General features: G+C 37.8%; 2 protein-coding genes across 3 annotated transcripts; both read left to right on the top strand.

The window, feature by feature from the left end:
- Positions 1-2,471: 2,471 nt before the first annotated feature.
- LOC107776830 (uncharacterized) lies at positions 2,472-11,652 on the top strand. 2 transcript variants are annotated; one of them, XM_016596765.2, is made up of 14 exons: positions 2,472-2,726; positions 3,876-4,290; positions 4,374-4,510; positions 6,012-6,125; positions 6,210-6,293; positions 7,790-7,925; positions 8,226-8,389; positions 8,465-8,591; positions 8,676-8,819; positions 9,004-9,099; positions 9,227-9,322; positions 9,449-9,544; positions 9,674-9,769; positions 10,029-11,652. In XM_016596765.2, the coding sequence occupies exons 2-14, from the start codon at positions 3,970-3,972 to the stop codon at positions 11,298-11,300; spliced, it is 2,883 nt and encodes a 960-aa protein (XP_016452251.2). In that variant the 5' UTR covers positions 2,472-2,726; positions 3,876-3,969; the 3' UTR covers positions 11,301-11,652. The 2 variants fall into 2 exon arrangements, with proteins under 2 accessions (XP_016452251.2, XP_016452250.2); XM_016596764.2 differs by having other exon boundaries at positions 3,873-4,290.
- Positions 11,653-12,177: 525 nt separating this feature from the next.
- On the top strand, positions 12,178-15,992 carry LOC107776828 (uncharacterized). Its single transcript, XM_016596763.2, has 4 exons — positions 12,178-12,411; positions 13,921-14,015; positions 14,139-14,252; positions 15,825-15,992. Exons 1-4 carry the CDS (start codon positions 12,318-12,320, stop codon positions 15,990-15,992), a joined length of 471 nt encoding a protein of 156 aa, XP_016452249.2. The 5' UTR covers positions 12,178-12,317.
- The last annotated feature ends 16 nt before the right edge of the window (positions 15,993-16,008 follow it).

Here is a 16,008-nt window from a genome sequence, read left to right as displayed (position 1 = left end):
AACTTAGAATGTGCGTAGACTATAAAGATTTAAACAAAGCATGTCCTAAAAACTCTTTTACTCTGCCGAATATCGATCGCATGATCGATGCCACGACTGGCCACAGGATCCTTAGTTTTCTCGATGCCTACTCCGGCTACAATCAAATACAAATGAACCCGGAGGATCGGAAAAAGACTTCGTTCATCACTAAGTACGACACCTATTGTTATAATGTAATGTCATTTGGACTAAAAAATATTGGTGTCACTTATCAACGCTTAGTAAATCGAATGTTCGAAGAACAAATAGGTAAATTAATGGAGGTTTATATTGATGATATGCTAGTTAAGTCCATGCGAGCAGAGGACCATTTGACACATTTGCAGGAGACCTTCGATATACTGAGGAAATCCAAGATGAAACTCAACCCAGAGAAATGTGCATTCGGGGTCAGCTCGGGCAAGTTCCTCGGCTTTATGGTATCAAATCGGGGGATCGAAATCAACCCCGATAAAATCAAGGCAATCGAAGATATCACAACCGTGGACAATGTTAAGGCCGTGCAAAGATTAACAGGGCACATAGCTGCCCTAGACCGATTCATATCGAGGTCTTCAGATAGAAGTCACAGGTTCTTCTCACTGCTAAAAAAGAAGAACAATTTTGCATGGACCCCGGAATGCCAACAAGCATTGGAAGAATTAAAGCGGTACCTCTCGAGCCCACCACTGCTTCATACTCTAAAAGCGGACGAGCAACTCTACTTGTACTTAGCAGTCTCGGAAATCGCGGTAAGTGAGGTCCTAGTTCGAGAAGAGCAAGGTACGCAATTTTCTGTTTACTATGTTAGTCGAACTTTAGGTGAGGCCGTGATTCGGTACCCACACTTAGAAAATTTAGCGCTTGCCCTAATAAGCGCCTCTAGGAAATTAAATCATATTTTTAGTGTCACCCGATCTGTGTGGTGACTACTTATCCCCTTCACAATATTTTGCATAAGCCCGAACTTTCAGCCTAGTTGGCCAAATGGGCCGTCGAGATTAGTGGGGTATGATATCGAGTATCGACCTCGAACGACCATCAAGTCTCAAATCTCAGCAGACTTCATGGCCGACTTTACACCAACCCTCGTACCCGAGGTCGAAAATAAACTATTAATAAAGTCGGGTACATCATCGGGGATGTGGTCCCTCTTCACATACGGTGCTTCGAACGTGAAGGGGTCCGGGTTAGGCATCGTTTTAAAGCCACCCACGGGTAATACAATTAGACAAGCTATCAAAACAGCCAAGTTAACTAACAATGAGACCGAGTATGAGGCCATGATTGCAGGTCTCGAGCCAGCTGAAGGTTTGGGAGCAGAAGTCGTTGAGGCCAAATGTGACTCCCTGCTTGTGGTAAACCAAGTCAACAGAATCTTCGAGGTTCGAGAAGATCGAATGCAGAGATACTTGGACAAATTACAAGTGACTCTACATCGGTTTAAAGAATGGACCCTACAACATGTGCTTCGAGAACAAAACAGCGAGGCCAATGCCTTCGCAAATTTGGGGTCATCAGTCGAAGATGACGAGATTAGCTCGGGGACTGTCGTACAACTTTCAAGATCAGTAATCGAAGAAGGCCACGCCGAAATCAACTCCACAAGTCTGACCTGGGATTGGAGGAACAAATATATCGAATACCTAAAGAATGGGAAGCTTCCATCGGATCTTAAGGAATCGAGGACTCTACGTATGAAGGCCGCACCATTCACATTGGCCGAAGACGAAATACTGTATAGAAGGATGTTCGATGGACCATTGGCAATATGTTTAGGATCAGGAGATACCGACTACGTCCTACGAGAAATCCACGAGGGCACCTGTGGAAATCATTCTGGTGCCCTCTCTTTAACTTATACTCTCTTGTTCATCATCTTGCTTTATTTTTAATTGCTTTGGTATCAATCAGTTCGAGGGCACCCTATCTCGAGGGTTGAATTCTATTTCAATACTGGTTTGATTTATTTTATAGTTCATTTTTGTTATTAATCTTCATATTTATCAATTGGTATTAAGTGAAATCACGTGTCCTTAGAATCATATTATAAGTTTAATTGTTATCTAATTTTAAGGGTAAACAAAATTGTTGCTCCAACGATATAAGAAAAGGCAACTGAATAAAGACTTATTGAGGTTGAAGTCTATAACAGAAGATGCTATGGCAACCCTAAGTCTCTAAGCCTAAGGAACTGATTAAGGGAATTAGGGGGTTTGGGGTGTTGGGCTTAGGCTTAGATTATTAGGCTGAAAAATAGAAATAGAGGTGAACTTAGACTTAAATATTTTAGTATAACGAAATATCAAAAATTCAATACCAAATACCATATCGAAATATCAAAAAATATTGAAATACCGTTAAACTGATACGAAAATACCAAATTATTTCAATCCGATTCGAAATTCGTTTGTCCGAATTTTATGTCCACTCCTAGCAAAAACCATAACGGGTCCTCTTGGTCCAAATTTTACCATACGCCGAGAAGGAAAAAGAAAGGAAAAGAGGGAGAGAGAGAAATAAAAAATAAAAAAGAGAGAAGAGAGAGAGGAAGAGAGAGAAAACAAAAAAAGAAAAAGGAAAAAAGGTCGCCAGTGCTTGTGCTTTGTCCCGAAGAGTATCGGATAACGCTGCAACCCTTGTGCTCCTCGGTCGCCCTGTCTTCATTGCTGCCGCCTCGTTCCTCTGTATTAACTTTGTTTCAGGTATTTTGGCTTCATAGTTTAGGGCTTTGTTATTTGTGTCAAAGTTGCCTTCTTTATTCGATTTTATATCTTTCTCATGCTGCGATTTATCTTATTAGCCTTCAACCCTATATTATTTCACTGGATTTCTGTTTCTCCTTTTACTTATTAAACGGCATCAATCCTGTCGCGAGAATTTCACATTGTCCTACTATCACTGCCTTCGTATTTTGGGCTTTCATTATTTGGTACCTTTTTTAGATATAAATTTTATGCTCTGTTATGTACATAACCAGTTATCAATTTGTTTATCCAACACACTTAACTGGGTGTGCTCATTAATCTTATTAGTGATCTCCCTCTCTCTCTCTCTCTCTCTCTCTCTCTCTCTCATATATATATATATATATATATATATATATATATTCATAGTCTTGTAAATTTTATGTATCATAATCTCTTTCTGTTATTATTTTCCAATTATTTCCCTTGCCCGAGTGCCTTCAGGGGGGGAAGGGAGGGACAGCGACAAGGACAGTTGGAGGTTGATAGTGGAGTGAGGATTGTATGGTTCTCTAATCTTAATCTATTTGATCATAGAGGTGGACTTGATCTGCTTTCCTTGGGTACCGATACATTAAGAGGTGACTTGGCAACTGAAACGTGTCTCAATTGTTTCCTTAATTGAACATGCATTCGGATGAGCTCTTGCTCTTTATGAAGCTTGTTTGTTTATAATTTATTACCTGTTCTGTCTACATACTTTTAATGAACGATTTTACCTCATCTGCGTATCATTGCACTTGATTGGAATTCAATTTCCCTCTTTTACCTATAGGATGTGTGAAGACGAGGACAGGTTGTCTGTAGAATCATCAACTTCAAGCTTCCTTTTCATATTTCATCAAAAATTGATTTGTCTTGGCTGCAATGCTTTCAAAGTAAAACGTTCTTGCATTAACATTCTTGGGTACCATCGCACCAGGATGACCTAAGAACATATTTTTCCAGCACTATGACATTCTCTAATATTTGGTGTTCGGTGCTAAGCATTTTTTGATTTTGATTTTTGGAAATGGAATGCTTTTGTGTGTTCTAGTTGAACATTTCTTTTCAAACAATTTTAAAGTTAGCTTGCTAAATTTTTTGTTTTAATGTTTTTGTTAGAAGCTCTCAACTGACTACTCCTAGGGAGGGACTCATTGATCAAAATTGAGATAGCATCATTATGCTCTAGTGGTAATTGTTGTGGCTTGCTTTGACAATGGTGGCTGATCAGTGGAAGAAACGTCTACGTGCTGCCAGCACTGTTGACTATTCTCAGGAACCCCATGGATTGAAGAAGAAGAAGAAGAAGCAGGGATTAGCAAGATATAGTTTGAAGTTAAGATCCAATGTTTCTCTGGTCTGGGATGACAAAAAAAGGTGTGTTCTTGCCAAGAAGGAGCAAATTGGCATTTCATGGAGAGACTTGACTCCCTTTTTGGATTCTCTTTCCCACCATCATAGTATACTGGCTGATGTTTTTACTCTACCTCACGAAATTTTTGAATTCGAAAATTTAAGTGAGGTCCTCTCGCACAAGGTAATTGTCTAGCAAGTTGTGTATGCTAAATATACTGGAAGCTATGATTTTCCTTGTGTCTTACACTATGAGAATTGATATAGGTCTGGCAGGCAAACTTGTCAGAAGATGAGAGAGGATTTCTTACGCAATTTTTGCCGGAAGGGTCAGAACCAGATGAAATTGTCTGTAAATTGCTGGGGCAGGAAAATTTTCACTTCGGAAATCCTTTTGTTAAGTGGCAAGTCTTTCTTTACTAAATATCTCCGCATGACAACATTGCACGTCTGAGAACAATATGTCAGATGTTCTTACGGAAACATTCAATTTTCCTTTTTTAACTTATTAGGAATTTGTACTTCAGGTTGCTGTGACTTCTATTGTTACTTCGGATAGTAGGAGTTGTGGTGGGCTCTTGATATTTTATTTTTGATCTGACGGTACTCGGGTTGGTCTTCTCATTTCAGGGAATTATCAAATTTTGATGGGATATGGTTCCATTTTCTTAGTTTTCCATACATGTAAAAGAAGCTAGGAGATGTTTTTGATATAAATTGAGATTGTGCAGATAAAGATACTGATTTTAGCATTGTGTTCTTCCGATGAGATTGGAAATTATAGTTATCCCACCAAGCAGCAATTGTTTTACGGATGCAAAGAGAGGTCGTGAGGCACATGGAGAAGAAAAGATGAACTAAGGCTTCTTAGTGTCTATGGATGTAGTTTGGTATGACCATAATATGATACATTAGGCTGTAATACAATGGATCAACTCCTCAAAAAAAAAAAGATCAATACAAGGGATTTTGAGGATCATAATACACAGATGTATCAACTGTAACTGTGCCAACAAGAGGAATCAAACACTTAAATTTTAACAAAACCTAATATGAAGTGCAATCGACCTACCACACATTGGCTTTTAATAATTTCCCTAGCATAGTCCTTAATTTTACCAAATTCCTTTCAAGTCTAGAGAAGCATAGGCTTTCTCTATTATGGCACAAGCATGTTCTTGTAATTGTTTTGGCGTTGAACTGTAGTTCTCTTAACCGCCTGAGACCTCTTTTCTACCTCCTTAGTTGTTGGGCGTATTCTATCTGATCACATAACCTTCTAAAAAAATTGTATTGTTGCTACAGTCTTTTGTTGACTAGTTGCTTAATTATGCACTTATTAACCTTGTATCTTACATCATTGTGCCAATTATCTGAAAAAATCTCTAAATCAACATCTCAAGTTGCAAAGAGGTTAGCATAGACTACCTTATGACAAGTAGTATGTTTCATTAGAGGCGGATCCAAGATTTGAAGTTTATGGGTTCCTACAATGATCTCAAGTTAATAACTGGATTCGCAGTCACATATTTGTAGATTTTAATACATATACAAGGTTTGGGCAAAAGTTAATGGGTTCCCTGGAACCCGCATCTTAGCCTCTAGATTCGCCACTGGTTTCATGACCATCTGCACTAGCAGCCCCAGCTGCTACATAACTTTTCTGCATAGCATCTAGTAGATAATCTTTTAACTCTTTCATTTTCAAGTGCTTTATACTTTTGATTGGAGAGATTTTGACTATCGCTGAGCATTAAGGATAATTTGCCTTTAAAATACTTTTCTGTTTCTAGTTATAGTTTACTATGCATGCTTAACTATGCATTTATCTGGACTTGTGTGATTTGACCCCTTACAGAGATGTTATGTGAATTTCATGTTTAAAAGTCTTTGGTATCTTTGCAGGGGTCAGATGATTTGTTCTGGTAGCTTTCACCCTGATAATGTTATGCGTCAGGAACATCTTTTCAAGGCTAACAAGAAGGCGTATTACATGGAATTACAAAATTACCATAATAAGTATGCAGTTTTCCTAACTGTCCCTTTTTAACCTTATTTTCAGAACATTTTGCTGTTTGCGTTACATTTTACTTCTCGTGGCAGTATGATTGAGAAGTTGCAGTTATGGAAGGAAAATGTGGAGAGCTGTAAAGACTCTGAGGAAGAATTGGTGGAGAGAATATTGAGGTGAGTTCTCTTTCATTTTCTTATATCATAGGTTTCTTTAGGATCTTAAAGAAGCAACTAGAAAATTTGCTTCTCAGCAATAATGAAGTAAAGGAAAAGAAAGGGAGTGAGACTTTTTTATGCATATATTTATTTGAATGGGAAATGGAAGTTAAAAAAGAGAAGAGAATTAACTTAAGATTGCGGAATATTTTATTGCTCGCATTTTGAGTTTTGCTAAAATTTGTTTTTGAAGTTTCCACCTTCAGTGGAGAATGCGGTAAATGCGTAATGTTATCCACACATCGGCTTGAATTGTGCCACTAATTTAGTTAAAAACATCATGTGTTCTCTTGGGTTTCTTTATGTCTTGCCTTCTCCTCTGTCTCCACTGTAAACTGAATGTGTGTTTCCCACTGTCGACTATGTCTTAAAATAATTCCATTTCCAAACCATACAGAGTTTGGTCAAGTGAAACTGAAGATTAAAAGCTCAGGTTCAAAAAATATCACAAAATGTTTTGTGTGAAAAATCCTCAAGAAGAAAAGAACTGAGTAGAGCGTAATTTATAATTATTTTTGATGTCAAATGATTTCATTATTTACCTCGTAAGAAAAGTCTAATGATTTCATTATTTACCTCGTAACAAAAGTCGAATGAATTTATTGCCCAATAGAGCATAAAATGCTTCAAAATGATGAAAAGTTTGAAGAAAGAATTTATAAATAACTTGACTATAACGTCTTAAAACTTGTGTCCGCCCATGACTTTCTTGTTTACCAAACGCCAGGAATACTTTAGGAATATAGACAGTGTTTAGTTGGTGAGAATTCACCTCTTTTCTTCTTTCTTTTCACACTAAAAAGTCGATTCACTATTGGTTTGCAAAGGAAATTTCCGGGTTAGGAGCCAAACCACTTCATTGATAAATCTGAAGACTTTTCCTCTTTTTTCCATGTCGTTTTCTTGTTGAGCCTGAATTTCATGGAATCTAGGATACCCTTTTTATGACACCTGAATCTTCATCTCGGCATGACAAAGGTTGTAGTAATGAACGCCTGAACATTTTGATGTTGGATGGGGATAGTCAGAGAGGGTATACTGTCTTTTGCCTTGAGCACTGTCTTTCTGTATTGATCTCGATATATAAGGAAATTTAAGAAGAAAGAAAGAAGCACATGAAAAGAGATAAAGGATAATTTAGAAGAAATATTGAAATCGTTTTGACAACTGCACTAAGTTGTGCCAGAGTAGGAGTTTCATGCAAAGATCCTTTTGGTTCTTTTTTCTTGACATTGTTGTTCTTGAATTGAGCTTAACCTTTTTGGTTATCAATGAATCTGTTTGAATAAAGTAGATGAAAAGAATTTATTGAATGAGGAAGCAAAAGAGAAGATACAATAAGCTTACACTGTGACTTCTTAAATTCTGGTTGTATGCTTGTGATTGTTAATATGGTAATTGCATCTTTCCCCACTATAAGGGAGCATGACAGACGTGCCTTTTTTGGTATTCAGAAAGGGCTTCACAGAAGGAACCTATGGCAGTTCACCTGATGGAGCTAAGGTGATTGGAAGGTCTAGGAAAGGAGAAAAGCTAAACAAGCGCAATATCCAACACAGCGATGGCGCCAAATACATGTCTTATATTAAGGTGGCTATGCTTTGGTTGGAACATCTTATGAATCTATTTAAAATTTTCCAATGATCTTGATTTTGATTGTTTTCTCACCAAAAATTGGAGCTCTCACATGTTGCTGCCATTATTCAGCAAGATGTTAGCCAGCCATTTTGTCTCTTGAGTTCTTACATAGAATGCTTTTCATTTCAGTCCTTCATGTGTGGAAATTCTGTTGGGAGTCGGGACTTGTTGATTATATGGAATTTTCTCGAGTTCCAATGGCTGATACACTTTCTCCATCCTTCTTCCCCTCCTTTCTTCATCATATTTCAGGTCAGTCGAGAACACTACCAACGTGTTAAGAACAGCATGAAGCATAATAGTAATAGCATTCAGCCCAGGTCTCTGAGCAACGTCTTAGGTGATATGGAAAATCTCCATGTACAGCCATTTGAATTTTATGAGGAAGAGGAACGTCAGAAGTTACATGACCACTGGTTAGTGCTGTGGAGCAAAACGTTTCTTCTAGTTTATCAATGTTTTCCATATCAGTTCATAGTGTGTTTGTACAGGCTGCACCTGGCAAACAGGGATGTCCCTGCTGGTTTTGCAAACTGGATACAGAGACGTTCACAGGGATTGCAAGTGAGAAAATCATTAGGTCAAGAAATGGAACAGAAACTGAAAGTCCAAATTAAGGTCTATCTTAGGAGTGCATCTTATATATCAAGTTCCCAGAATCTCCTGAATTATCTGACAATTTGTTTTTACTTGGTTTATCAGGGGGAAGAGGAAAAGATCCCTGATGGGATCTTTGCAGAACTAACTGATACTAAAGAAGGAGAAGAGAGAAGGAGCTCTGATGGGATCTTTGCTGAACTAACTGATAATAAAGAAGCAGAAGTTGCACTCTCAATGGAAGTAGAGGTTTATACTTTTAGCTTATCTCCCCTTTGTGTCTGAGGGTCATTGTGGTTTTTATCTCTTCACCTTTTGAGGAATCAGTTTTGAAGATTATATTCTTCTGAATGGTTTTCTTGTTTTTTCTAATGGAAGTTCCAGATAGTCTATCTTAGTTATCTAATTGTTAAATTGTCTAAGTTTGCTCTAGGTTGATCAGCCAGAGGGCAACAAAATATCTGATGGGTTGATTGAGAAGCAGATGGAAAGCGAGATAGTAAATAATGAGCTTTCTCTACACTTGGAGGTCAGTTATACTAAAAAACCAAATGTATAGAGGCCAAAAGTCTTCACCTACATTCTTATAATTAGTGTATGTCAAAAGGGAAGATGGTCTCCTTGTCTAATTGTTAAATTGTTTAAGTTTGCTCTAGGTTGATCAGCATGAGAGCAACGGAAAATCTGATGGGTTGGTCGAGATGCAAATGGAATGCGAGATAGTAAATAATGAGCTTTCTCTACAGCCGGAGGTCAGTTATACTAATAGAAAACCAATTTTATAGCGAAAAGTCTTCACCTACATTCTTACAATTCATGTATGTCAAAGGGAAGATGGTCTCCTTGTCTAATTGTTGAATTGTCTGAGTTTGCTCTAGGTTGATCAGCATGAGAGCAACGAAAAATCTGATGGGTTGATCGAAAAGCAAATGGAAAGCGAAATAGTAAATACTGAGCTTTTTCTACAGTCGGAGGTCAGTTATACTGATAGAAAACCAATTGTATAGAGGCGAAAAGTCTTCACCTACATTCTTACAATTCGTGTATGTCGAAGGGAAGATGGTCTTCTTGTCTAATTTAAACATTTTCCAAGTTTGCTTTAGGTTGATCAGCATGAGGGCAAAGAAGAATGTGATGGGTTGATCAAGAAGCAAATGGAAAGAGAAATAGTAAATGATGAGCTTCCTCTACAGCCAGAGGTCAGTTATACTAATAGAAAAACAATTGTATTGAGGCGAAAAGAATTCACCTAAATTCTTACCAACTTTTGTATTGTCAAAGGGAAGATAGTCTTCTTAAAAACACGGGCCCTGTCTCGTTAAATACAAATAAATGAGTGGTAGAGTATTCAGTTAAGATCTTTTAGTTAAACCATAATTTTCCTGAGAAGAAATCTGTTAGTTTTCCTATGTGCTTGATAAGATTCAAATAAAACTCTTTGGGTTATATGATGGTCAGGATCAGGAGGGAGGAGAGTCTGCAAGCTTATGTGATAAACAGACTCCTGATAGCACAGCTAACACTGATTATGATGATGAATCTCTCCCCGTCTCACTCAATCAGCATCTTGATCATGTTTCACTTGTTGAGAGCAATCAGTTAGACCACTTTAAGCTGGACTCTAACGAGAACCATATAATCCAGCAAGCAGATGAAGTTTCTCCAACTCTATCGGAGTATCCTGAGGAAGGGTTGAATAATGTGGATGGTCCTGTTGATCAGGGGGATCCTCTTGCTTCTACCAGTAATGGTTGGTCAGCAGTTAGCATAGCTACTTCTTATGGACGTGCCACTCCCATAAGTCATGAATATTCTTCTGTTGAGGAGTTGTCACTTGGGCATCCTCGAGTTACCGATGAGCCAGCGGCTAGTCTTATTAATCTGGGAGTTGTCCCTACAGAAAAGGATGCTGGGAGGGATATGTTGCCCAGAGAACCCAGTGATGTTTCTCTTTTTGGTTCATACCCTCAGAACAGGAATGAAATGTTTCAACCATTTTTTAAAGGTCCAGATAGTTTATCTTACAATCATGAGCATAGACAGCCTCCACTGGTGTACCAACCATCAAGCAATCTGATCGTGGAGCCAGGTCAATATTCTGGTCATTTAAGGGAGCAGCTTCATGCGCAGTTACCCTTGGAGCTAAGGCACAAGGGACTGAATGATCTCCTCATGCATCAGAACTTTCAGGAGAATCTATACCCAGATGGAGGTCGATACTCTTTCCCTAGGCATGAGCAGTTGAATGTTGGCATGCAAGATTGGGCTGTCAATTCTGTTCATGTATCAGCACCGTCTCAAACTCATTTAAGCAGTGGAGACTTGTTAAGTCAGAATTGGTTCTCTGGAGAGAATCATGGCCGTGGGGCCTGGTCTACTTTGGAAGGTATTGGCGGTCCATCTCAGAGCATTGGAAGTGTAAACAACTCAGATCAGAGCTTGTACAGTGTTTTATCTGAATGTAACACACTGCATCAGAGTGGCTCTTATGATCTATCAGGACCAAGAGAACGCTTGATCCCTTCAAGGAACTATGGTGAGATGGATGCGGCAGTTACCACAACGAGCAATGCCTCGCTGCAACCAGCTAAACCCCTTAGTTACATGAGTAGCCAGGAAAGTCCTGGAGGCCTTAAACCCAATGGTCTCGGATGGGTGAGCATGTCTACTCAGAATCCTGGGGTACAGGATCCGATGGGTAAACCATTCTTGAGGTCCTGGAATCCATAGGGATGTTGCGTTGCACAATGATACGCGGCTCCAAGAGTCTGCAGGACAAAAGTTGATGTAAACTTGTACACCACAAGAATCAAGATGCAGCCAGATTTTATTGCAATTGTTTTGAGGTGAGGCTGCTGCAAGGCTTTTCTTGACGATGTCAAGCCTCATAGGCTTTTTGTAAATACATACGTTAGACAAATCTAATGTCTGTGTATATACTAGATATTTATAGATATAGGGAGATTGGTTTAGTCATGGAGATCCAATGGTTCTTTAACTAGATATCTAGCTAATATAGTGTTGCTCGTATTTTTCATTTTTTTCTTTGTTGGTAAAATAAAATGTCGCATATTTTGTTCAATGCTCTCCTTTCAGTACAAACTAAATTGTTAGAAAATTCTTCTGACAACATTACCTACACCTAACTGCAGAAGTGAGGTTTTGTGCTATGTACTTTGGGCATTATGTTGGTTTATTTTGAGGCGGAAATTGTACCATCACTACCAGCTTAATGTGGTAACCCTTCATGATTCGCTCATTAGTGTTTTCTCCGGATGCATTTGGCTAAATTAAAAATTAACGAGAAGAGAGGGTTGTATATTGTTTTTAAAAATATTTTACTTCATTTAGAGTGATTTATCGTGGATTCGTTGGTACGCAAAAGTCGGTAGAATTTAAGAGTTCATAATAAGGGAAAAAAATTGGCAACACTTTTAAGTTAGTAAATTGGCATATTAATATTCCTCATTCTCACTTTCCTCACGCTTCATATGTATTTTTAATAAAAAAAGGAAAACTAAATTAGAATTGAGTAACCCACAACACAACTAATTAAATGAAAGATTGGAAGGAACGTCTCTTGCAATGCTTCTTCATTTCGTCGGTTGATTGATTTCTACCGTTACACCTTTTTTATTCCTTAAATGTCACTTACTACACTTTTAACAAAAACACCGATTGGATAGAGCATTGCCCTTGTTTCTATCTTTGGAATCTTTGTGCCCTGGGAAGACGGGGGGAATTAGAATGGAGAAGAAGAAAGAGGTGATCCGTTTGGAGCGCGAGTCTGTTATTCCAGTCCTCAAACCCAGGCTCATCATGGCCCTCGCCGACCTTATAGGTAAAAATTGGATGCTCCCAAACAACCGGCTACTCTTTCTTCCCTCTCTATTTTGTGGTCGATCAGTTGTTTGAATTTTGAAACAATTCTTCTCCTCTAATTTAATTGGATAATATCTCTGATATTTTCACTTTCTGTTACTTCTGTGGAAAAAACTACCAAATTTGACTAGCACAAGTACAACTCTGCTATAATCCGAGGAGACTTTTAAAGCAAACAATAGAACTTCCTATACTAGACCATAGAAAATGGCAGTGTAAGGAAACAATGCTTCTTTCTCCAAGAGGAGATCTTTGAAGCAAATAATACAACTTTCTACGCTAGACTCTATAGGGAACGGCAGTCACTTTTTTGTCTTTCTCCTGAATGTCAAGCAATTATTGCGTGCCATGAATTTAAACCTAAAATGTTACTAACTTTACACGATCTCATAGTTTTGGTGACGTCTGAGTTTTAGCTTTTTTCGTGTAAACAGCAACCCCCTTAATGGTTTAATTTTGCAAAATTTAATGTTGTTTTCTGAGGCACTCTAATTGTATTGTGACAAAGCAGACAATTTGACCTTGATTATTTTCCCAGATTAATTAGATTTACTGTTGTGTGAATTAGATATTTTCCCAGATTAAATTAGATTATTTTCCAAGGTTTACCATTTGACTTATCTCAATTGCGAGTTTTATCATTAAATACTTTCTTAGAGTAAGTCACTTTCACTCAACTCAGAAGTTCACAATCTCTTGAATTTAAGAAATTAGATGCTTAATAGAGATTTTACTTTTGCAACTCCACCCTGATTCATAACTAGTTGGAGTTGGTTATGTGATTTTCTCATTATCATTCTGCTCCATTGGCTTGTTTCATTCCACTACTCAATAAATTGTCTTTTAGGACAAATAAGGGTTTCTCTATAACCGTGAATTGTCTAAATCTTACACTTCTCCTTACACGGTCACTCGAGCATATAAACTCTAACCGAAATAGAAAGGCTTCCATCTTTTCATCAAGTCCTCATGGATTTCAAGAAATTGTAAGCTTTTGAAACGACTTCCCTCTATGTAATTTTTTGGATAGATAAGTAACAGTATTACTCACAGTAAAAACAACGCAGTAAATTAGTGCTGGACATTTCAAAAGGAGGAGACCCCAGTTCAAAAGAAGGGGGGACCCTGTACACCCTCCATGTGAATTTTACGGAGACACTTGATGGTCATGGATCAAAATCCCCAAAAGGTTTCAAAACCCTTCCTTCACTGATAAGCTTTGACGTGTTATATGTTTAGAATTTTTAACAGAAACAAGTTTTCCTTCTGGATATACGTAAATCATGTCTGCGTCTTGGCAGCTCATTTCCACTCTTTTTTTCTTCTTCAGAAAATCTACTTTTCTTGAAACTGTAAAATGCTGCATGAATATCTGTGCTTCTAGTCCCTTTAGTGCTTTTTTATGATTGGTTATTTAAGTAAAAGTCTTTTTTGAGGTTCTAATGATCCGACCTTCCTCCTTGCCCAGAACATAGTTCTGACCGGGCTGAATTTCTGAAGCTTTGCAAGAGGGTTGAGTACACAATTCATGCTTGGTATCTTCTACAATTTGAGGATCTCATGGTAATATAATCTTATGCTACTTTTTATTTGATCAGACATCTTTTCTCATCAGTCTGCTGCAAATGAATATAATATGCTGATGTTGATATTGTGTTTTGATCAATAATATTTGTCTGATTGCAGCAATTATACTCTTTGTTTGATCCTGTGAACGGGGCTAAGAAATTGGAACAACAGAAGTTATCTCCAGAAGAGATTGACATTCTTGAACAGAATTTCTTGACATATTTGTTTCAGGTAAAAAATCTGCAGCTTCATCTAAAGTTTGTTTTCCTCTGGTACCTGAGCCAGCTATATGGGCTGTTTGGATTCATTATATAACATGCAAGCCCCAGTTGCCTACTCAGTATACTAGTTAAAAAAATATGTATAACATGCAAGCCCAAGTTGCCTACTCAGTATACTTGAGAGCTAGAGACTTGAGTTTCATCCCTTGGCCCAAGTTGCTTACTCAAGTTGACTGATCTAAAAAGTTCAAATAAGAGAAAGTCGGAAACGTGGAAGGTGGTGAATGCTAAGCCTTCATCTCAAGAACACACCACTAGCTCTGACAGTAGGGCAAGTCCGTCGCCCATCTCATTCTTTCTGACTCCCTAGCCGCATTTGCCCAAGTGGACTTTGAGCACCCGTGTTGGACCTTTCAGTAACACCATCAGCTGCTATATTCTATTGTATCCGCGTATCTTTAGTCGGGATATTGGTGTTCCAGTTTAAATTTGATAAAAAATCCAATCTCATATCTGTCTTCTGTGTGTGCATATTTATAGTCTGCAGTTGCTTATATGAAGATATCTCTCTCTATATATTTGTGTATGTGTGTACCCATGGCTCAACAATTTACCCGAAAAAAAGAAGATAGTTAGAATACTTTCGATCTACAACCCTTGTATGAGGGCCCTGACATTTATGTACCTTCAAAAGAAAATCCCCAGCGGAGGTGAAAACATGCTATCCTCTCCTTCCCGAGCCTAGGAAATAAAAATATAACAAAAGATATAATCCTGCATCAGTTATTAAGTGTAAGATCTCCACTGAAATGGAAGAAAATTCTATTGGATTAAATTGAGAGGAAAAACTACTCCTTCCGTCCCATTTTATGTGATGTTGTTTAGCTGGGCACAAAATTTAAGAAAGAAAGAAAGCTTTTGGAACTTGTGGTCTAAACAAGTCATAGATATTTTTGTGGCTATAGATTATCTCATTAAGGGTAAAATGGAAAGTTTTAATTTTTTTTTAAATATAGTAAGGTATAATTCTTTTTGGGACATACTAAAAAGGAAAGTGCATCACATAAATTGGGACATAGCGAATAATTGTTTTTTCTCAGGGGAGGGAGACAACCAGTGAGGTGAAAGGTAAGAGGTCGAGGTTTTTGTCTTCAGGGAGTGGGAGTTGCTTCGTCCTTCATTTTCCTGTTTTTTTTCTCTTTTACTTTGTTTTTTCTAACACATGCTTCCCATTTTTAATCATAAGGAGTAGCCTTACAATAAGAAAGTTTCGCATATTTATGCTGTTTTGTTGCAAAATCGAAATGGAAGGGGATATTTCTTTATTTTCAAGCATGGGGAACGGCTATATATTATTCATTTATCGCTAAAGTCGTTTTCCGTTATTTTGCACTGCATTATCATGCTATTGAGGCCAAGCCTGTAATGGATTTTAAACTTGCATCAAACTCTAAGTGCAGTGAATTCTGAATGCTTTTCCACATCTAGCTGGAGGATTAAGGGAAATGGGTATGACATTTGTGTTCTGGCACCCTTATTTCATTCTCCACTTTCTATCATCATTTCTCTTATGCTGATGCAGATTATGCACAAAAGCAATTTTAAAATAGCTAGTGATGAAGAGATTGATGTTGCACATTCAGGACAGTATCTTCTAAATCTTCCAATCACTGTTGATGAATCTAAGGTTCTTAACCAGCTGCTTCCGCATATAATTTGGTTCCGACAATTATTGGCTCTCTTGATATAGTTCCATTTTGTCATTT

This window comes from Nicotiana tabacum, chromosome 17, assembly GCF_000715075.1.
Source record: "Nicotiana tabacum cultivar K326 chromosome 17, ASM71507v2, whole genome shotgun sequence".
Classification (NCBI taxonomy): Eukaryota; Viridiplantae; Streptophyta; class Magnoliopsida; order Solanales; family Solanaceae; genus Nicotiana; species Nicotiana tabacum.
Note: the sequence above shows the minus strand (reverse complement) of the source record. Positions and strands in the feature narration are given on the sequence as shown.